At 43.8% G+C, this 23,031-nt stretch overlaps 2 protein-coding genes across 6 annotated transcripts in view; one reads left to right on the top strand and one right to left on the bottom strand.

The window, feature by feature from the left end:
- Positions 1-6,920: 6,920 nt before the first annotated feature.
- LOC147688919 (uncharacterized) lies at positions 6,921-9,448 on the bottom strand. Its single transcript, XM_086941826.1, has 2 exons — positions 9,004-9,448; positions 6,921-7,779 (listed from the first exon to the last, which is right to left on the bottom strand). The coding sequence occupies exons 1-2, from the start codon at positions 9,191-9,193 to the stop codon at positions 7,049-7,051; spliced, it is 921 nt and encodes a 306-aa protein (XP_086797952.1). The 5' UTR covers positions 9,194-9,448; the 3' UTR covers positions 6,921-7,048.
- Positions 9,449-11,902: 2,454 nt separating this feature from the next.
- The window catches only part of MINDY3 (MINDY lysine 48 deubiquitinase 3), a 230,993-nt gene continuing 219,864 nt past the window's right edge, over positions 11,903-23,031 (top strand). For 4 of the 5 annotated variants that reach the window (XM_086941825.1, XM_086941823.1, XM_086941824.1 and 1 more), the window contains exon 1: positions 11,903-12,029. The gene's annotated coding sequence lies outside the window, so the exon portion shown is untranslated. Of the gene's footprint in view, positions 12,034-23,031 lie in introns of all 5 variants that reach the window. The other variant, XM_086941822.1, reaches the window with a different exon arrangement.

The raw sequence follows: 23,031 nt of genomic DNA, 5'->3' as shown, positions 1-23,031 counted from the left end.
CTAATGGGATGAATTCAATTCCTAACTTTTGCAAATCTTTTCGGTCTTCAACTAGGGGGGTGACGGTTCCACCTTCACTCCACCCCCCACCCCCTGGCAGTGCTTCTGCTGACTCGATGGGAGCACTTTGTCAAAAATCTAATGCCCGGCAGACTGACTTGTTACTGTGTCACACACAGCCTATTTTTAGTTAAGCAAAACAAAACTTGCCAGTGGGGTGTCAAGTGGGGTGTCGAGAGAACAAAAAAATCAGTTTCTTCCTGGCAAGTGGCAAGTGGAACCTATTGATGACTTCGTTTGCACCCTGTGGCTGCCAAGCTTCGCAGTAAATGTCAGAACAGAGGGGCACCTAGAGTCAAATTTCGGTGGGGGTCTGATTCTGCAAGCAAAAGGCCGAGTGGAGCTGCAGGGGCCCTAAGAAGGGGTAACAACCATCAAAGCCTCATTAACAAATAAAAGGTCTTTAAAAGACATGTAGAGTGCTCGGGTGCGGCTGTGTCTGCGCTCGGAAAACTGTCTCATCCCGGCTGACACACACAAGGGGGTGGGGAGGGGGGGCTGAAGCCCTTTGAATCCAATGGGCGTGGCACACCTGTTTCAGAAGGTTCTACTTAAATAGAAAAGGCTTTCCAATATTTTTAGAAAGCCACTTGATAGTGAATTTGCCACCATCCATAACTGCAAAGCAGGCTGCAGGTTCTGCCATCAGAAAACACCTTTTTTTGAGGCACTGCTTGGCCACGAAGATGCTGGCTACTCTATTACGAATATCTGAAGGCTATTTTCTTCTACTTTACCCCGAGGCAATAACTGGGTGATACCCCAATACACAGCTGTGGGAACAATAGTTTTTCCATGTGGGGCATTGATTCTGGCCTTGCAGTGACAAGATGCTCATTGCTTAACCTCATTTGGACAGTGACTTGTTATGTATGACTTCCCGCATCCCATCCAATGGAACTGATGTCAATTGAGTGCTCTCAGCTGATCACCTCTGAGGGTGCCACAGTGCGTCCACCCCTCCTCTCAGTGCCAATATTCTGAAAGTGTTGGTCTCAGCACAATACAAGTGGTACCGGACGACTCCTTTAGATAGTTGTGAGGGAAATTAGGAAGTGGTGCGGCATGGTCAGCACTGTTTGAGATGGATGAGGAACTGTGGCTCGGCCCCCTCCCCCAACCAGTTTATATCACTGTGCCTTTTTGGCTCTGCCCACTTACCTGTTGTGTCAAGACTGAAAATACCAAAGACTGAGAGTCCTCCCCAAAACTGGAACTCTTCTCCCTTTTTAAGGATGGGTTTACGTGTCCCAGCGCGCAGAGGGTGGAAGTAATTACAAAAAACACAGGGCTTGCTGAACGTGAAACTGGTGCCAGCAGGTTGGCAGCACCTCTCTTAATAATTGCACAGGAATAATTTAAACAGGCAGAGATAAAAAGAAATAGCCTTTTATGTCTAACCATGTGTTTATTGGAAAGGCTTTAATAAATCTTTGCACTTCAAATTACCAGAGAAAAATACAACACTAAAAAGGGTAGGATCGAGTAAAACATATATTCTGATAGCCACTCTGTTAATAATGTACCCAGCACATTGGAAAAGCATACTGAGGTGCACAGAAATTTGCATATTTCAATAATTCTCTGCATTTTTCGGTTAATGTTTGAGAAAATAAGTTCATGTATTGTGGGCTCAGAGCCTGGTTTTCTGGTCCAAGTGTTTTTTTATGTATGCCAACATGAGCTTCGCTAGCATTGGTGCAAATGGTGCCGTGGCACTGGGACCCAAAGCTCTGAGGGCCCACTGAGTCTTGACAATGCTGCATTTTACTACTCCAAAAGCAGTCAAATGACCTATTGCCTTTGCTTGCACCAGGGCCCATGGCCTCCTTGCTACACAAGTGTGTGCAAGCAAGGGTGGATATGTGCGTCTACCAAATATTTCAAATTAAAAGAGTTCCTTGGCCTATAGTAGCACATTGGTCTGACTCTTGGGTTCTTTCTGTGAGGAAGGATCAAATCCATTTGAGTGCGGGTCCTTGGGTGCAGATCTCATGAAGGCTTCTGATGAGTATGGTTCGGAAGACTGTATCAAATGTCACTGAGAGGTTGAGTAAGATGAGAGCTGCTGTCTCCCCTTGCCCCAGGATGCTCTGGATGTCTGTGGCTGTGATGAGGGCTGTTTTGGTGCTGTGGTTTTTCCTGAATCCTGATTGAGTGTTGCTCCTGAATGGATGGATTTCATGATCGTCCATGTCTTCTCTGGTGCAAGTTTCCCCATGCAGTTGTCTTGGTTGGTGATGGGCAGGCTGGTGATGAGATCACTAGGGCTTAGTAGGTGTGTGAATTAGCTATATGCTTGTGATTTTGTGGTTGAAGAAGTTTGATAGGTTGTTGCAGAGTTCTTGGGAGGGTGCGATGCTGTTGATGAAGGCTTCTTTGCCTATTGTGTTTGATGGGTGCAATGAGAGTCTCCACAGTGTTTGACCCAGTTAATGAAGTTGGTGATATCTTTGAGGTAATCCATGGGGTTTTGGTTGATCTGGGCTAAGGATCCCAAGGCTGGCATTGGTGGTCATGTTGACCTTTGGTGTGTTGTTTTGGAAGTGGGTGATACAGTGATCAGTCCATATGAATGGCGATGTGGAGTTATACTTGATGCTATAATTTGTGGTGAAGATGTGGTCCAGTATGTGTCCTGCAATGTGTGTTGGTTCAGTTACTCGTTGGGTTAGTCCAATGTTGTTGAGGCTTTCAAGGAGTGTTGTGGAGCAGGGGTCGGTTCTATCTTCCAGGTGAAAGTTGAGGTCGCTGAGAAGTATGAAGGCTCTGGAGTTGATTGTAAGCGGGAGCAATGAAGTCCGTGATGAGGCTGGTGAAGGTAGATCGTGGTCCGGGTGGTCGGTAGACAAGGCTTCCATTTACAATTAAGTTTTAGGAGATTTGTAGATTAAAGTGCAGATGAGTCCATGGGTGGGGTGGTGCTTTCAATGGACGTTGAGCACCTGATGGAGCATTTGAAGAAGTTATTCACAAAAGTGACGCAACGGCAGCGTAAAAGCAGCGCAAGGGGCTTGTAAATCTGCCCCAAAGTGTCTACATTGTAAAGAAACCAAATATACATAGCTTCATGTTGTTAAATAACTAAAAAAACTAAGATATCTGTGTTTGTTGTAGGAAAAATGGCCACATAAAATGCCGCAAAATTGCCGCTAAATTTCCATATTTGTGCCACAAAATTTCCATTTTTGTGCCGCTAAATTTGCTAATCCATGCCGCTATATCCTGGGGGGTCTGAATAATGAACAATGGACATCAGGCTCAAATCACGGACAGTCCATGAAATGTATGGACAGTCCTTGAAATTTACGGACAGATGGAGAAACCGTTAGGCAAGTCTGAATTTATTTTACTCTGGGCTGTTCTTGTGTTTTTTTCCCCCGTGGATGTGGAGAGTGAATCTACAATCAGACATGCCAACCCTCCCGATTCAGGCGTGAGACTACCGATTTGAAGGCTAGTCTCCCGCCTCCCGATTCCTACAAGCAAAACCCCGATTCCTGGGGGTTTCAGCTGACAGGGCTTGGTATTGTGTAAAGTGCTAATTCTTCCAACAAAGAGTGGTGATGCAGGCGCTCTCGAAGGGGTGTAAAACCAACAAAGCGTCATTAACAAGGGAATCGTCTTTTAAAGACCTGCGAAGTACTGGGGGGGGGGGGGGAACTGTTTCAGCCCGGGCTGCCATAGGGGGGTGGGGGGTGCATGCACTGCCAACAACCTGCCAGACCAGTCCCCAACACTTGCATCACCCTCTCTGCCTGCCTTATGCTCCATGCTTCTGGTAAGAAAAAAACGTGCATTTACGTTTCAAATGTCCGATCCTACAGCAGCACACTTCCAAAGCCCATACATGCCAGTAACCCGATTCAAAGTCCCATTCTCCCGAATTTTTTTTTTTTTAATCTCCCACTTTGCTCTCCTGAAATGTTGGCATGTATGCTACATAGAAAACGAGATGTCCCACAATGCAATGCGTGGGGGACTGTTGAAGCAGCTTCAAAATATAACATTCCATTTTCTGCACCAATCAAACATTCAGCTGTTGGACTTTTCCCGTGTAGCATTCCTGTGCCCAGGCTGACTTTGTTTTCGCTTTATCTGCATCAATTACGAATCAACTACAAAAACGAAAGCTGGGCGACAACCGTGATTCCTACGTACTTCCAGTGGCGCCGGAAGTTACGTCACCTGCAAAGCCTTTTATTTTGGTGTACCTGCAAGAGTGAGATGGTGGAGAGCCATTGTGGTCTTTTGAAGTGTGGGTATGGCGTTTCTCGTGCTTTTCGTTTTCTGCAAGCAGGCATACCTTGAGTGCGTGTTTGGGAAAATATTTTATAAGCTAAGCACGCGGAGATCAGATGAGATCGGATTCTCATCTCTGCCAGGAGGACGAGTCGGGTAATAATTGATTTCTGTTTTGGATGGCAATTTTTCTTGGCTTCTGCTGTCCGTTTGAGGGAGACTTTTTTCAAGTTCTCCACGGGACACAAACAAACCCGGCATAAAATGACATACGACGCTTAATGGCACAAACTGTCATTTTGTAAACATTTAAAATTAGTCGTATGTTGCATGCGTAATTTCTTGCTTGGGCGATCAGTAGACGCTGGTGTGTAGTGTTAACTAATTTTTGAGGTGTATAATAAGTCTTTGAGCACTTTATTTTCTTCTAAATTAATTAGTGGCTTGAAGTAGATGTGGGTGGTGCTGTAGGTGCTCTAGTGGATGTGTAATGTAGACAGACAAAATAATTTTTTTCCTTTCAGATTGGACTGAACAATCGAGTATTTGTAAAAGGCAACAGAAAGTTACCTTTTATTCAGAAGGTTTAAAATAGAGGAGCCAGTGCTGGTGATGTTTTGGACCGTTTGCCTGCAGGGGAAGGGATAAAAAGCAAAGTAAACGCGTTATGAGCAGATTCTGCCTTCCACGCCAATGCGCCCTTTTACTAAACACTGTTGATTTCATTCTTAGTTAACACTGAGATGGGTGTGAGTACATCTCACAACACAGCAGACCGCAGTGAATTTAGGGCTGTACAAAAGTTAGTGGTAGGAGTGGAAAACCTACCTAGGATCGGGGTAACATCGAAATCTGGCTAGTCCTCTCACTGCGTTTGCTGGCTAATTATCTGCAGCGGGGTAGAATATGCTAGATCCAAAAACGTCTATCAATACTAGTGCATATGCTATATATGTGCGGCACATGCGTTCAGGTCAAATTTGAGCTTATGTAAGGGGTTCTGGCCAGACCAAAGAACATATATTCATTCTGAACTTTATGCACAACGGTTGTACGTGCATTCTTGTACACAGTGCGACCAAAAATTGGCACTAGTAAAGATTGCCTAGTTATTTGCACAGAACAGAAGTGTAAAATAGTGTATGCATGCCAGTGCATACTTGAGAAGAAATACATGTTTCCAGTGTCTTGTTGTGAGTACCGTGTGTGTATATCTATTAGCGTGCATGTGTTTGGTTCAGAGTTGTGGTGGCATGTGTAGGAACAATAGGAGTGTGTTAGTTTTAACAGTTTGAGGGTTTCGATTTTTAAGAAAGGAGAGAGGCTAGACTGAGGGGGGGGAGGCTAGCCAAACATAATTTAGGGGCCCTGCTCAGAACAACTCTGAATTATCCATTTTCAGCCCATTCACACCCTCAAGCAACTATGGCCTGATCACTGACAAACGACCCTCCCCATGTCAAAAAGGAAGATCATCCTGGAGTCATCTGATGATTACAGTCAGGCTAATCCTGCAATTTTCTGGGGAAGTCATCCCAAGCCATCCTGAAGCATGCCTGTAGGACGAAAAATGTAAATGTGATGACGAACCTAGACTCATCACCAAAACTACAGTAGGATGGTGTTCTGATGACTTCTACTGGCAGGGAGTGATTACCTTTTACAACTCCACGAATACTAATTGACAACTTCAGGATGAGTGAGAATTACTGCAGGATGGGTTCTAGCTAATTTAAGGATGACTGTCAATTATTCCAGGATGATCCTATAACCGCTCCAGGATGGAAGTGGATTACTCTGGAATGATCCCATGACAATTTCTGGATGAGTGTGGATTATTCCTGGATGATCCTATGACAGCTTCAGGATGGCTATTGATTACATCAGAATGGCCCCATTATATTTCCAGAAAGAGTGTTGATTACTCTAGGACATGGGTACTCACAAACTTTCTCTCGGGGGCCAAATTTACAGTGTGGTTTGTTTCCAAGGGCCGCACCGGTGGGGGCGGGGTCAGTGGGGGAGGGGGCGGGGCTAGATCAACAAAAAAACCTATGACCATGAGGTTGATCACAGGTCCATGCAGCGGATGCCTTCTTCGACTGCGCCACCAGACCTGGCATACACACATCTATCTCCCTCCCCCCCCTCTCTTGCTCCCTCTCTCTCCCTCTTTCTCTCCATCCCTCACTACCTCGCTCTCCCAATCCCTCGCTCTCCCAATCCCTCGCTCTCTCCCTCCCTCCCTTGATCCCTATCTCCCTCCCGCCCTCACTCCCTCCCTCTCACTCCCTCCCTCTCTCTCTCACTCCCTCTCTCCCTCTCGCTCCCTCTCTCCCTCCCTCCTTCTGTCTCTCTCTCACACTCCCTCGCCCTTACTCCCTCCGTCGTTCTTATTCCCTCCGTCACCCTCACTCCCTCTGTCACCCTCACTCCCTCTGTCACCCTCACTCCCTCTGTCACCCTCACTCCCTCCGTCACCCTCACTCCGTCACTCCCTCCATCGTCCTCTGTCGCCGCCCTCCCTCTGTCTCCCTTTCTTTGTGTCCCTCTCCCTCCCTTTCCCTCTCCCTCCCTTTCCTTCTCTCCCTCTGTCTCCCTCTCTTTCCATCCCTCCCTCCGTCTATGTCCCTCGACCTCCCTCTGTCACCTCACCCTGCCTGTGTGTCAGCCCCGGATGAGACAGCTTCCTGACACACACAGCCACACCCAAGCACTTCACAGGTCGTTAAAGGCCATTTGAATGCTAATGAGGCTTTGTTGTATTCCACCTCATCTTAGGCCCCTGCAGCTCCACTCTGGCTAAGTGAGAATCGCCCGACCCGGGCCCCCACAGAGCAGCAGAGACTCTCAGAGTCGCGCTGCAGCAGACAATCTTTAAAAGAAAAAAAAATACATTGGTAGGATGTCTGCAAGGTCCGTGGGCCGCCAGGGAAGGCTTGCCGGGCCGCCCCTGGCCCGCGGGCCGTACTATGAGTACCCATGCTCTAGGATGACGTGGTGAAAGGGAGGCATGTTTTTGTCCTTGATATTTGGATTTAAGCGGGGACTCCAAGACAAGTTCATTTTCACGGTCTGATGCGTCATTTTTAGTTGCGGATTTTTGATGAAGGACACTAGCCATCCCTGCTAAAAGGGCCAGGTTTTCAAGTTTCTGCAAACTCATCCGCAAACTTGCATCGCCAGGCTGAGAAGTTGTGCTTTCTGCATGAGCTTTGTTACCAACTCTTATATAATCCAGTCCACTCTGCTTTGCTTTTTTGTCCTTGCATCTTTTCTCTGCAATTTCTTCCTCTTGTAGTTCGCGTAACCCCCTCTTAAGTCTACCAGCGCTTCCCCGATTGCCACAGTCCATTAACATCTGCTTTTCCTCCAGTGCCCTTTGAAGTAACACCTGTTTTAGACCCTCTGTTGTGGCAGAATAGCTTGCAATTAGCTCTTGAAAAATATCCTGAATCATTAGACACTGTTTCTTCACTAAAAAAAAAGCAAGAGAAAAAAAATATATATTTACATATAAACTTCAAAACAGATAAAAACACATTGACCACTTGCAATATATATTCACGCTCTAGTCATTATATTTAAATAAAGAGGTATTGATAATAAAGGACAAATGTACAATCTATCCATAACCAAGTAAGTAAGTTTTCCTTAATAGACAGTACACATTGTAAGCCTGAACTTGAACCTCCTGAAAAAAGTTGCCTAAATAAAATAGTTTATCCAAAAATGGCTGCCTTATAGTAGTCTTAAGTTGTCACCAGTTGCACATTCTTGTGTCCAATTTCAGCTGATTTCTCATTTTTGTGCAACTCCTTCGTTCAAAGTGTTTTGTCTAGGAACACTGTTCAAAAATCCAACATGGATGAGAGCAGAGGTACTGCTCCCGGCTTCGAAGAATGCACACTTTTTCGTGGACCCCAATAGGTCCTAATGTTTTTAATCCACCGTATTTCAATCAATAAAGATTCATATACATTTGTTTATTATGCCATTTCTTTCTTTACTTCTTAATGATTTTTTCTCATTAAATTATTTTCGAATATTGGCAATTTTCATTTTTAAAGCATTTCACATTTAACCCAATGCATTTCGGGTACAAATGGACCCTTCGTCGGGGGTCGAGACTCCCGTCATCAGGAAAGAGCCTCTTTCCTGATGACGAGTACAGCAGTGCAGAGGAATTCAAAACCAGGACGGCGGGAGTCTCGACCCCCGACGAAGGGTCCATTTGTACCCGAAATGCATTGGGTTAAATGTGAAATGCTTTAAAAATGAAAATTGCCAATATTCAAAAATAATTTAATGAGAAAAAATCATTAAGTAAAGAAAGAAATGGCATAATAAACAAATGTATATGAATCTTTATTGATTGAAATACGGTGGATTAAAAACATTAGGACCTATTGGGGTCCACGAAAAAGTGTGCATTCTTCGAAGCCGGGAGCAGTACCTCTGCTCTCATCCATGTTGCCTTATAGTAGTGCCACAAGCTAAATGTTTCAGTCCTTTTCATAAGTGCTACATTTGTCTCTGGCGAGCAATCCAAGGCATATGTGGGGACATGCATGTTCATTTTTACTGTCCATTATTGGATTAATTAATCACAAATGTAGGTTTTTACTGAAACAGGTTGGTAATTTGTACCGTTATCCTGCAGTTGCAAACTTATTATAAAGGTTTACTTATTGTGCTTACCAGATGATTGGAACAGAATCATAGCTTTAAAATCTCTCTCTTCGGTGATTGGCCGAACAGCTTCATCTAGATTTTCGACCAGCCATTTACGAAGAACTTCCCCGGGATTGTCCAAAAGCAGGAAGTCACCATCTTTTCGAACACACACAGAATGATCGCAAGTGAAAAACAGGACGTTGAATGAAACCATGATTATGTCCTGCTAGATATAAAAATCAGGAATTAGTTTGTGTGTGGTTTAAGTTTCAGAGGTAAAATACAAAGCATATCAATCTGATTAACAGATTTAATTGGAGAAAAGCACCCCAAAAAGTACACTGACCTGGTGCAATTTCTATCTAATATGCCTAGATGTTGGACTACAAAGAAGTGTTTGGGCATGCACTGAAGGCCATTGAGGAAATGACCTAATAATCAACTTTATTTTTGGAGAGTCAGAGTGTATGCTTAGGTCTTGCTGCTCAGGGCAAATAGTAATAGCAAAGTAGAGGCATTGTGAGAGAAATAGAAGAACCAGGGCTCGACAAATCATAAAAAATGCTCTAGACCTGCAGGTCTAGTAAACTACAAAATCTCCTCGACCTAACTTAAATGAACTTGACCTCAAACTCTGAAAACTGAGCAAATGTGACAAGTTAACAAGATTTAAAAGCATTTTTATTGCTCGTTTACTTTGTGTGCAATAAAGATGCCTTTAAATCTTCCTATCTTGTCACATTTCCTCTGCTTTCAGAGGCAGAGGTCAAGTGTCAAGTTTGTATTCCTACTCGCCAGAAAGGGCGAGTAGGACCTAAAAATAGCTCGTCCTTTATCAATCTCACTCGCAAATGCGAGCGGTCGAGTGAATTTGTCGAGCCCTGAGAACTATCAATAAGTGAACTTTCACACAGGGGTTTGTGACAGGAAAGTTACCTATTCCCACAGATGCATAGGGAGTCAGATGCCTGCTACCCTCTGCCCACCCGCACCCCAACATGAAAGGACAAGCGTTAAAAATGCAATAGGTTTCACCTTTTATTAAGCTAAAGGTATTAGCTGTGCTAGTAGTATTGTACGTTAATTGTGCAATATGTAATTGCTTTATAAATGAAACAAAAAGACATTACAATGGCAAATACATAAAGCAAAAGCATTGGCATAGCCAATAGGTCTCCCCTCTGGGACCTTATAAGTGTTTTGCCAGAGGTCATTGGAAGTTTGGTAAGAGATGCAATTTAACATAAAGGGATCTCATACCTCGTTGACACATGCAGTACCCGCAGTTCAAACGAGAAGAGGGCATGGGGAAACCTCTTATAAAGATCTCAATCAATGGGAAAGGCACGCGTTACTGCAACTTGTGCGTGCTTTCACCGTATAAATATTTAACACATGATCCGAGGCAGTTGAATGCTAGAAGCGAGAGAGAGAAGGCGAGAGAGAAGGAGAGAAAAGGAGAGAGAAAAGCATTGGTCCAGGATGCTTGGTTGGAAATGCTGCTCGAGGTAATACATAATCCTCCATTAAGGCAGGTAGATGATTTACCGCGTCTCAGTCGCTGTGTAAACACCGCCACCAGGACACGCAGGCTCCTGGGGCCGAGTGCCGTTTGGCCATGATTGAAACCCAATGGGCTGGAATTAATAGGAAATATTAATGCGATTTATCTTAGGGCTCGATCCCTCTGCCTCAATACTTTAGCAGTAGGTCAGGTTGTAACTGGATAATATATGGCTGGGATCGATAGTGGCAGATGTAACAAGACCGGCTTCATTTTTACAGAGATCTTAGCGGTCAAGGTAAATTAGCCCAAACAGGGAATACGTAATTGGCCCTGTCTTAATAATATATACAAACGAGTTAAAACATTGCATGCACATGGAACGAAACCAGAATGATAGCCAGTTTTGCGAAAGTAGATATTGCAAGATGTTGGAATGCGTCTGAGGGATAAACCTCAATCGCCACAGGCAAACAGCCCTTTCAATTACACAAATAGCAAACAAAATAAGGAAACAGCATTACAACGGCTAAGTTATTTGAAGCATTTATCCTTATGCTTTGAAACGCATCCATGAAAACTACCAGTGTTTTAGAAGATGTGTTGCTCTGCACACTACACAACTTGGGGAACGTGACCAGGATTCAACAATAGAGCACACATTCATTTAGTAATGAAAGCTCACTACAAGTTGCAAGGACACAAGTAATGCTCAACAATATACAGTATTCACATAAATAAATGCGTTTAGCTTTCTTTGATTGACAACTTTTCAGTTGATCGAAAACTGTTCCATTTGGTCGAGAATCTAGAATACACGCAGGTGCACTTGGAACCAACATTGGACCTACAATACGCGAGCAGCGATTTATTTTTCCTTACGGCGAAGAACTTGCTGTAAAACACATTATTTAGGCTTTATGCAATTTCCCACAACTTACACAGGCACGCACTACGTCACACATACACAAAAATACACAAGCTCAAACACAAAAGGTGCATATTAAACAAGCAGGCAGGCAGATACAGACAAACATCAAACACACATAATGCACACACATTGCAACACAGGCATTCATTATAACACGTACGAAGCACACACATGCACGGAGCTGCGTCTGAATTTGGCCCCTTAATGAAAACTCGTGCTTCCAAAAAATGAGGAAGCTGGTCTGGGACGGAAATTGAGCAGCTGGGACCGAGAGCGGAGGATCGATGCTGCTCTTTTTTAAGAAAGGCAGCGCTATACATGGGGGCTCTGACCCAGGATGGGCGCGTGCAGATATAACGTGGAGCTTGCCCCGATGGACTAACATCTCGAAAAATAAAGAGACCGATGCCAATACATCTGTCCCTTTTCCATTGCACTCACGGCGGTCTTCGATCTTGCCGCAGAACAATGACGTAGCTTCCGGCGCTCCCGGATGTGCGTAGGCTTTTGCAAGAGGAATCCTCCGGCTTCAGGTATATGCAAAGTTGAGAGAGCTGCTCTCCATTGAGGACCTGCGGTACGAGTCCCAGCCAGCCGGCAGACTGTTGGTTTACAGTAGGTGATTTTGGCATTGTGTTCGAGGCAGCTGTGCTTTTAAAAAATATATTTTAGTATTGTGATGGAGTGAATTCGGCAGTCACCATGACGACAAAGCTTGTTTTCCTTTGCAAGACCTATTCCTCGGGCCATGAGAAGGTCTGTCCGCAGTTGTTTAATGAGTCTAACAATTGGAATCCACTAAACTATGAGGCAGATTTACAAGAACCTTGCGCCACTTTAGCGTCACTTTTCCCATGTTAAAAGTGACGCAAAAGTGGCGCAAGGGGCTTATAAATCTGCCCCTATGTGTTTATGGAAATACTCTATGAAGGAAGTGCAGCCTGGGGGTACAGAAAGTATCATTTGCAATCACAGCAGCGCCTCCCGGCATTCCGCATTCATAAACAGTTTGGGGGTTTGTAGGGCTTTTGGATTTTAGGGCGTACATGGTCATTTTAGGGTTGAGGGTGGGTTTGTGTTTTGGGGGGCTGTAGTATTCCATGTTAGTACTTCCTATGCTAGAGTGTTAGTGTAGCATTCTCTGTTAGAATTGTTATCTTACATTTCCACTGTAACACTCTATGTGATGATTATGCGTGGTTGTTTAAGCTGTCTTCTACAATAAACCTACCAACTTCTACCTGAATCTCTTGTACCTCATTACTACAGGGGCCAGGTGTAATTTAAGGGTTTAGAGCATGTTTGGGTTTGGGGTGCATAGCTGCCAGGTTTCAGATTGCTTATGTGTGACATGTTCATAATTTCAGTGAAATTCTGAGTGACATTTAAATCACTATGAGTGACACTTTCTCGCGAGCAAAATCAAGCAATACAGATGAGAAAAGCATATAATTATCAGAAATCGCACCCACTTGAGCAATGAAAATTTTTAAAAAGATCTTAAAACTGCTGCAATTGACCTATGTCTTTGTTGTTACTCAATATTTGTGACTGCTGTAATTTCTACTTTAATGCTCTTAGTCTATCGTAAATGGCCCAAAACCATTTGTAGTATTATTTATATGCCTTATATCATCTATTTAATTTGTAAAGCACTCTAACATCTTTCAATCCCTTTCTCACAAACCGTTCATGTGTTTTATAGAGTTGCTCATTACAGTGCATGGTGTCAAAGCTCTTTACATCACACACACAATATAAAGACAGAATGACTCATTTGTAGGTAATCCAGTCTAGAAATGATATTTGTAGCACATCCCCCCTGGCAACAGCTGAAGTGTTGTCATAGGTAGTTCATCCATCCAGCAATAGTCTAGGATGAAACTGAAGTGATTTGCAGTGGGCCAAGCATTCTGCCTGGTGGTGCACTAAGAACTCCAGCAGAAATATCGAATAAGTAACTGGGGGCCAAGACCAACTAGATATTTGATATTAAAAACATCCTGCAGTGTCACCTTAGAGTACTAACACCTGCAGGCATCGTCTGCAGCTGCCTGGTAAAGCACAGGTGCCTCTGAGACTTTGTTTATGAAGCACAAGAATGGAGTCACTGTGGCTTTCGGTAACTATCCTGTTGTTTTTACATTTTTTGTATAAATCGTTCCTATCGCATGTTAATGGAAAATGAAAAAAATAGATATTTAAAAAAACATCAAGCAACACAGGACATACAAGCCAGACTCATAGTCAACCCTCAAAAAGTGTGTCACTGATGCCAATCTGTAACATAAAGATGATGAGCATACATCGCACAACCAATATCAAAACATTGAGGACGTTTGTACATCATGCCACGTGCCTTGGTGCACTTTTCTAGATGAAACAAAGGTAGCAACGTCCACAGGCAAGTAGCAAGCTGAGCTCTTGCAGTGAGTAAAATCACTAACCAGATCGCAACATTTAAGGGTAAAGGATAAGGTGGAACTGAAATTAACTCTAGGTAAATTCATTTATGCAAAAAAGGTGGCTACGGACAAAATCTCCGTTGTGTGGCATCCAAACTTGTGTGGTCTCCAGGGCATAGATTTTCAGCGTGGGCACAAAAGTAAAGGAGGCATCAAATTGTGATGAAAATTGAGACATAAAAGGGTTTAAGTAAATAGCACTGTAACACAGGTAATTACACAATGCTCTGTGGATACTCAAGAAGGGATTCGATTATAATTTACATTTTATAAATCCATGATGAATAATAGTTTTCTATATTGCGGGATCCTGAGAATAATACAGAACCCTCTTAGTTGGCTATATGTTTAGGCTGACCAAAGTACTTACTTCTCTGTTCTGTAGTTTGACTGGCAGGCTGGTAGTCGCGACGTTGCAGCCCACTGAGTCCTATGGCACTTTGTCTACTCTGAGTGTCATGTTCGGTGCAGTGGCGACGGTGAGCACAGCACTGACTGCAGCTTCCCGCAACGCCCGAGGCCTCGACCCCTGCACTGCCATGATGATATGAGAGTTGAAACTGCCGTCCTGTCCGGTCCAAAGAAGCCCCGGGAATAAATATGCGCAGGCAGCAGCCATTTATTATGCCATGTCACTGGGACAGCAGTCGGCACACCACCCAACTCGAGTCGAGCCGCCCGGCTGCCTCTTCCTGAATCTGACCTCACTTCCAAACAGGCGCGGCGCGGGCGGGAATTTCTAAGGCCAGAGGCAGCAGGGTAAAAAGTAACATTGTAGCAAGCAGCACAATGCGTTCGAAATTATTAACTGTTTACTGAGCCTGCTGGCAAGTCCCTATAGGGAGCTCAGTAGCAGAGCCGGTGCGTGTGCTAGCAGCCTGATAACCAGTTTCAGCACTGGTACAGCAAAGTGACACAGTGGCATTTAAATGCGCGACAACGTATTTCAGTGCGATGATGCGGAACACCACACTGAAATGCGTTAGTGTTAAACGTGAAGCGTGATACTTGACAGGCATGGGGGTGCGAGGGTTAATTTTAGGGTTTAGGGTGTGTTTGGGTTTTAGGGTACAAGGGTTAATATTAGGGTTTAGGGTGTGTTTGTGTTTGGTGTGCAAGGGTTAATTTGGGGGTTCAGGGTGTGTTTGGGTTTTGGGGTGCCAGGGTTAATTTTATATTGGGGATCAGGGTGTGTTTGGGTTTTGGGGTGCAAGGGTTAATTTGGGGGTTCAGGGTGTGTTTGGGTTTTGGGGTGCCAGGGTTAATTTTAGGGTTTAGGGTGTGTTTGGGTTTTGGGGTGCCAGGGTTAATTTTAGGGTTTACGGTGTGTTTGGGTAAAAGGGTTAATTTGGGGGTTCAGGGCGTGTTTGGGTTTTGGGGTGCAAGGGTTAATTTGGGGGTTCAGGGTGTGTTTGGGTTTTGGGGTGCCATGGTTAATTTTAGGGTTTAGGGTGTGTTTGGGATGCAAGGGTTAATTTGGGGGTTCAGAGTGTGTTTGGGTTTTGGGGTGCCAGGGTTAATTTTAGGGTTTAGGGTGTGTTTGGGTTTTGGGGTGCCAGGGTTAATTTTAGGGTTCTTGGTGTGTTTGGGTTTTGGGGTGCCAGGGTTAATTTTAGGGTGAGTTTGGGTTTTGGGGTGCAAGGGGTAGTATTCCATGTGTATTCTCCTTTAACATTCCTTTTAGAATTGTTATGATTCTTATCTCTTTCTACATTCTGTATCTGGGAGTTGGGCACTTCAAGTGGGACCTTTGGGATCTGTGGTTGTCTAAGCTGTTTTGCCTGAATAAACTTCCTTCTTCTACATTTCCTGACTATGTGATTACTTCACATTCTTGGCGACGATGTGGGATTTATAAAGAAGAAGAATCCAAAGAAGAAGAACTTTTCAAGAAGATAATTATTATTTTTCTTCTCTGGCAAACAGCGTTCACTGTTCTCATAAGGTATTTATATTTATTTGTGTGTATTGATTGCACCAGCGGCTGTTTGTAAAACATGTGCTTTGATTGCACCAGCGGCTGTGCCTTTTAAAAAAAAAAACGTGTTGAAACTCCTGTGAAGAACTGCTTTTAAATTCTAAGACTGTATTTTTTTACCAAGGTGTCATATTTAAATTTGAGCAAACAAACTAGCATAATTTTTATTGAATCTTATTCAGTAACTCTTATCAAATATAAGCTAAGCGGCTGCCTACTGCAACTTCAACTGTCTATATCTGGGAGTTGGGCACTTCAAGTGGGACCTTTGGGGATCTGTGGTTGTCTAAGCTGTTTTGCCTGAATAAACTTCCTTCTTCTACATTTCCTGACTATGTGATTACTTCACAAGGGTTAATATTGGGGTTCAGGGTGTGTTTGGGTTTTGGGGTGTAAGGGTTAATTTGGGGGTTCAGGGTGTGTTTGGGCTTTGGGGTGCCAGGGTTAATTTTAGGGTTTAGGGTGTGTTTGGGTTTTGGGGTGCAAGGGTTAATATTGGGGTTCAGGGTGTGTTTGGGTTTTGGGGTGCAAGGGTTAATTTGGGGGTTCAGGGTGTGTTTGGGTTTTGGGGCTCCCAGCTGCAGGAGGTCAGAAGTTTATCTGCAATTCATTGTGCAATTATCCAACAGTTTGCATTTTTCTGGAAAACTGAAACCAAAGTGGTGGACGTGCTCTTTAAATAGACAAGCAATTCCTGTTAAAATCACCAGACGCAAAAACATCTTATTGAAAACACAATAGTACCTTTGAAGTATTCAGATGCTTATTTTCAAATCACCCCAAAGTCATCAGGAACATGTCATCTTGTTAAGTTATCGGAGAGTCATTTACAAGTCATCCTCAGATCATCAGGAATAATGACACCTTCTGAAGTCAGCAGATACTAATTTTCAAGTCATCCTTAAATCATCAGGCTGAGCTTTTGCAGCTTGCTGATGACTTCAAGAGCTTGATGATGTCTGATGACGTGTAAATGACTTCTAAGGTAGTTGGATGATCATCCAATGACTCTGGGATGGCTTCTAAAGTAATCCTGTTTGACCTGGGTCTTTGTTGGTTCCGAAAGCCTTAAGGGGACCCCAGGCCTCAGGGGGCCTCCATTCAGTGCAAAGCCTTCGAATATTTGTGATATTGGAGCCCTGGGGGCCCTTTTCATATTGTGCAAGTGGCACATTAATTTTTTGTGTTATGCCACTCTCTGGGACTGTCCTGAGAGCTTAATGATGGGGCTCCTAGAAAGGTGGGGGCCCTGGGCCAGAGCCCACTTTGCCCAAACCTTAACATGTCTCCAGTGGCGGCTGGTGACATTTGAAAGTGGTAGGGCGTAGAACAATTTTCGTAGTTGATTGTGGGAGGTTCGGGGGTGTTCTTCCTCTAATTTTTTTTTTTTTTTACAAAGAGTGGGCAAATGGTGCATTTTCACGCAATAATGAGAAGAACAGACAAAATTGGTGATGAAAATAACAGAAACTAAAAATGAGATAAAGAGAAGAGATCCGGGTGAGGCCTGCAAGTGATGGACAGACAATGTGTTGGGTCAGAGATCTACAAATAGGGACTGAAGAAACAGTGTGAGGGACACAGGCAGGCGCTGAGGTGATGGACCGACAGTGTGACCAGGCAGGTAGGTAAGTGATGTACAGATCTCGTGGCATTCATTAGAATAGGAAGAGACAGGTGGGTGATGGAGGTACAGTGTTTGTCGGACCGTGTATCAGGCACGTAGACTGTGGGTTGTAGATAGAGGGACTGACCGAACAGTCATGGGGTAAGTGATGGACAGAACGCGTATCAAGGTGCCAGGATAGGCAGACAGATGCTTTATACAGGGGATGTTGGTGATGGGCAGAGGGGGTCAGGACAAACAGGATGAAGATGACATGAAGTTTCCAGAGTGTCCAAATAAAGAACATGTAATGGCGATGACAATACAAGTAAGGTCCACGAGACAGGGGTGTGGAATTTAATGATGTATGTACTTGTCCATGGGACAAGTAGCTTCATAAACCTACATGTCCTGTAACAAAATCCACTTGTCCCTTTGGTGCCATGTAGTGCGCCGTCAAATAATGGCTGCAATCTCTTTATAGAAGAGCTCTCATAATAGCCTCTCTGGTTATGTCAAGCTAATACTATAGAAGGATTTGAATTTTGCAGTTTTTCACCAGCTCTTCTCTAATCTTTTTCCCATACTGAGAAAAGTCGGCAATTTACCCCTGACAATGGTAGAAGTAAAGTTTCTTCCAGGGCTGGGAAAAATGTGATTGGAGAAAAAGTCAACTTGTAAACACTCGAGATTTCCTCTGAAGCATATTCATATTTGCTCATGCTAAGATGCAATTCACAAATATTTTCTACGACTATGGTTTCCTGGCCTACTTAAGGAAATTCATGTGAATTCATGAAAAACGTAAATCTGCATTAATACAAGGACATATATCATGGATGCACTTTTGTGACTAACATTTGAGCCCCTAATTAAATCTGAGTTAACCCAGACTGTATGTTTTTATTAAAATGCTATCTCTTCCTATCTGTGAGCTTGCTTCATTGTGTGTCACAGCATTCTGCTCCTTTACAAAGTAGTTTTGTTAGTGCCAGGAATTTCTATGGCAATGTGGCGTTTATGAGACCAAATACTAGCGGTCTAGAAAGAACGCGCTGGCATACAGCACCACTCCTACCTGATGATCCCAAGGTAGAGAAAGGAGCAAAGTGTAGGCCAAGTGAGTAACCAGAAAATTAAAATATCCCCCACGTTGATCCAAAGTTCTTATGACACCAAGCAAGCGAAAAAAGTCATTGGAATCCGCGCCAGAATAGCTCTCTTGTCTCTTCCATCTAAGCATCTATCCATTCATTCTTTCGCCCACTGATATCTAGTATTTCACCTTTATATTTGCACCCATTCATTCTTTTATCCTTTAGCTTTTCACCAATCTGTTCGTCCGTCAGTCCATCCGCTCATCCATTTCCAAACCTACCCATCCATCTCCAAATCTATCCATTTCAACCATCCATCCTTTCGCTCATCTATGCACCCTCCCTTTCACTCATCCTTCCACCCACCCTTTGACCCATTCATCCATCCATCCTTCCACTCATCCATCCATTTATCCTTTACACTCATCCATCCTTTCGCTCTCTAATCCTTACACCCTGTAACCCATCCACTCCTTCACCCTTTCATTCATTATAACATCCTTTGACCATCCACCATCACTCATTCATTCTTCCATCCAGCCACACTTCCACTCACTCATCCTTTCACCCACACATCCATTCATTCTTTCACATTAATTACGAATCTTTGTATGCCGAGCTGAAGACAGAAGAGGCCCATCAAGAGCACCACCTCTACTGTAGCTGTTAAAGTGGAGCGTTCACAAAGCCCCTGTTCAAACCTATCGATCCAACTGATCCATCCCGCCTTCCTTTCACTCATCCATCCTTTTGCTCAACCATCCATCCAATTTATCCACCCTTTCACTCATCCCTCCATCCACCCTTTCACTCATCCATCCATCCACCCCATCCATCCTCCTTTTCACTCATCTAACCACCTACCCTTTCACTTCCTCCATTTATACTTTCACTCATCCATCCACCCTTTCACCCGTCCATCTTCCGTTTCGCTCATATATCCATCCACCCTTTCACTAATCCCTCCACCCACCTTCCCACTCAACTGTCCACCCATCCATCCACCCTTCCACCCATCCATCCCCACCCAGCCATCTATTCATCTACTCTCTCACCCGTTAATCCACCCTTTCAATAAGCTGTCTATCCGTTCACTCATCAATCCACTTTCAACCTATCCATCCACTCACCCATTCCTTCATTCACCCTTGCACTTATCCTTCCATTCTTTCACACATCCATCCTTACATCCACCCCCAACATTCATGCATCTACCCTTTCACTCCACTCATTCATCTATCATCCACTCTTGCACGTATTCATCCATGCATCTATCCATTCACCCTTTCACGTATTCATACATCTATCCATCAACTCATTCATCCATGCACCTATCCATCCACCCTTTCACTCCACTCATCCAACTATCCATCCAGCCTTCATCCATGCATCTATCCATTCACCATTTCACTCATTAATTTATGCATCTATCATCCACTCTTGCACTTATTCGTCCATGCATCGGTACATCCACCCTTTCACTTATTCATACATGCATCTATCCATCCACCCTTTCACTATTCATCCATGCATTTATTCATCCACCCTTTCACTCACTCTCCCACCCACCCTTTCAAGTCCATTATGGGCCTTTGTATGCGGACCTGAAGACTGAAGAGGCCCATCAAAAACTCTACAGCTGCTGTAGTTGCTACAGTGGTGTGTTCACAATGCCCCTGGTGCAGGCACAAAGTGAGACGAGAGGCCTAGTGCAAGGACAGAATTGGGGGTGTCCTTAGGCCTGCATGAAAGCCCATCGGGAAACTAATGAGCTTTAATGCGGAGGGTGGTGTTAGCAGTTTCAGGCACCGGGTGTAACATAAGGTGTACAGGAAACGCAAAGTGCCAAGGAGGGGGTGCATGAGAAGGGAAATCAAAGTGAGTTGAAGATGAGCAGGGATATTTAAGCCCTATGAGGCCCAGGAGTGGGGTAGAGAATACAAGGCAGGGGTCATACAGTTCAAGTCAGAGCAAGGGGCCAAGAGGCAGAAAAAGCAGCCTCTTACATGCCATTGCTGCGAGTGTACTGGAGCTGCAGAAGCTTGATGTGTGTCTCATGGTTGAAGAAAATAAAAGGACATGGGGAGGGCCTGGAAGCCACACAAGCTTATCGAGCTGGCTCCAACTTTGAGCTCTGCTTTATCATTTTGTTGTTCTGCTCTGGGGAAATTGAAGCGCAGGCCCCAGCTTTTGCATTGACCCTTTCACTGCCAATAAACTGCTCAGAGCAACTTATTCACTGGCTCTGACCTACAGGGCTGAACAGCTTTGTATCGTATTACCATAAAGCTGTCTACTTGTCCTTTGGACAAAATGCTAATTAAAACCTCTTGCCCTCCTAAGAAATCTAGATGTCTCGGGCGTCGGGAGATAGGAATTCCCCACCCCTGACGAGATCTGGAAATCATAAGCCCTGCCCTTGTAACAGGAGTACACCGAGCACTAAAGGATCACAAACTCTGGGCATCACAACTTTGCCAACACTGCCCCAATATCAAGGGCACCGCTGGCGCAACATCGTCCCTGAGAGCACACCCTCCTATATACTGTCAAATAACAAGGGTATTAAAGTACCATGAAGTCTGGGCATCAGAACCTCTCAAACACTGTCCAAATAACAAAGGCACAGCAGGCACTGGAGGAAGGCAAGCTCTGGGCATCACAACCTTACAGACACTGCACCAATATCAAGGGCACAGCAGGCACTGGAGGAACAAGGGCCTTGGCATGGCAGTTTCACGACTGCACACTGCACCAATAACAAGGGCAGAGAAGGCACTGAAGAAACAAAAACCCAGGACATCACAACCCCACAAATACCGCTCCATCCATTAACAAGGGAAGAATGGGTACTGAATATATACTGCCCCTGGCATTACAACCTTAAAGAAGCGGTGCCTGTATTAAGGATAGAGCGGGCACACGAAAAAGAATGACTTGTACATCGCACCTCACACCCCCTGTCCCAAAAATAATTATGGAGCAGGCACGGCAGAAACACGGGACCCACATCTCACAAACACTGACCCAGTAACAAGGACCAACTCTTCCTACAATTAAAACTTCAGGTTTTGATACCATTAGGTACACATCCTTCATTCGAAAATCAATCTGATCAAGGCAAGCTAGCTACATAGGCCCGATTACATATGCCCCTATTACTAATGGTACCCTGGGGATAGGTACTGTTATTTTTTTTAGTGCGCTACGTAATGCCAATTATGTGTTTCCCCGTAATAATCAGACAAAACATGCATTTTTGGTAGGTGCAGCAGGAAAATTCACACAACTCGCTTTTTGGCTGGCTTTTTTCAGAGCTATGCATTTGCAGTCATTGCCACTCAGGAGCGACATACTAAGAACTGGAGAGCGGGATCTGCAGAACAATGAAGCAAGGTTTCAAAAAACATTTATATTTGAAAGAAACACGTAATGCAGAGCAGTGATCTCTTTTATGAAAATATCTGACTGGGACCAAGTTTTCTTGGCAGGTTACTCCTGTGGAGGTTTATGATCCTTGCATATTAGTTTTGTAAATTGTAGTTACAGTTAGGCAATGCTGGGAGAGCGGCCCAGGATGTTCTTTTCCAGTCCAGCTCGATTTTAGCTTGTACCGTTCAGGCATTTTACTGATCCCCAAATTATCTACAATAGCATTACCAAACCGAGCAAAATCTCCAGCCGCTGATCTAGCAAGCTGAGTTTATGAAAACTTTTTGAGGAAGAACAATGGTTTTTGGTGGCCTAAAAAGGTCCTTGTGTATGTAAGAATTAGTAGATGTTATTTGAATTAATCAAAACTGGGAGAAGGCGTTCTTTGGTAGGATAGCATATAAAAAGCTACTTTATTCTATTTGTAAACATATATTTTTAAACATATATTTCTAAACATATATTTCAGGTGCTCACATTGGTGACAAAGTGCATAGGGTGACTGAGTGAAAATTTACAATAAAAACTATATACAAATGTCACACAAACAAGGATGTATTCCACAGAAATATATACAATGGGGCAAAGGAATTTCCTTGGTGGGGTCGACGGCGTTTCGATCTATATCAATTTAGATCATCATCAGGACATGGTGAGCTTTTCTGAAACAGTATTAGAAATTAGAATAATTTTAGTACTAGATCCTACATAGATAGATTCTAAACAAAGTGATTTTATACTCCCAGTGGTATATCAACCTAAACATGTAATAGGGACATGCATGTTCTTTAAGGTAAGTTTAATTAACCAACCGTGGCGTCTTGCGCTTGCGTGCCTATTCACTAAGGAGTATGCGTGGTGGCGCGTTTGTTCTCCGTGGGAAATTTTTTGAAACTTACTCAGGTTGGTGGAAAAAACTTCCATCCAATTTGGCAAAGGGATAATTAATTTGATTGCCAAGTATGAAGATCTGGAATATCAGAACAAGACACAAATTTTAATGAGTGAAATTGTTCTACATATGTTTTAATTTGCTCAG

The sequence above is a fragment of the Lissotriton vulgaris genome, chromosome 10 (genome assembly GCF_964263255.1).
Source record: "Lissotriton vulgaris chromosome 10, aLisVul1.2, whole genome shotgun sequence".
Taxonomy (NCBI): Eukaryota; Metazoa; Chordata; class Amphibia; order Caudata; family Salamandridae; genus Lissotriton; species Lissotriton vulgaris.
This window is presented reverse-complemented; position numbering and strand designations above follow the sequence as displayed.

What these genes read in the sequence shown, in the direction of transcription:
- LOC147688919 (XM_086941826.1), bottom strand. Translation starts at nt 9,193, where the DNA reads ATGGTTTCATTCAACGTCCTGTTTTTCACTTGCGATCATTCTGTGTGT. An exon ending in GATTCTGTTCCAATCATCTG is followed by an intron (nt 7,780 to 9,003) that starts GTAAGCACAATA and finishes CTTTTTTTTTAG; the next exon opens with TGAAGAAACAGTGTCTAATG.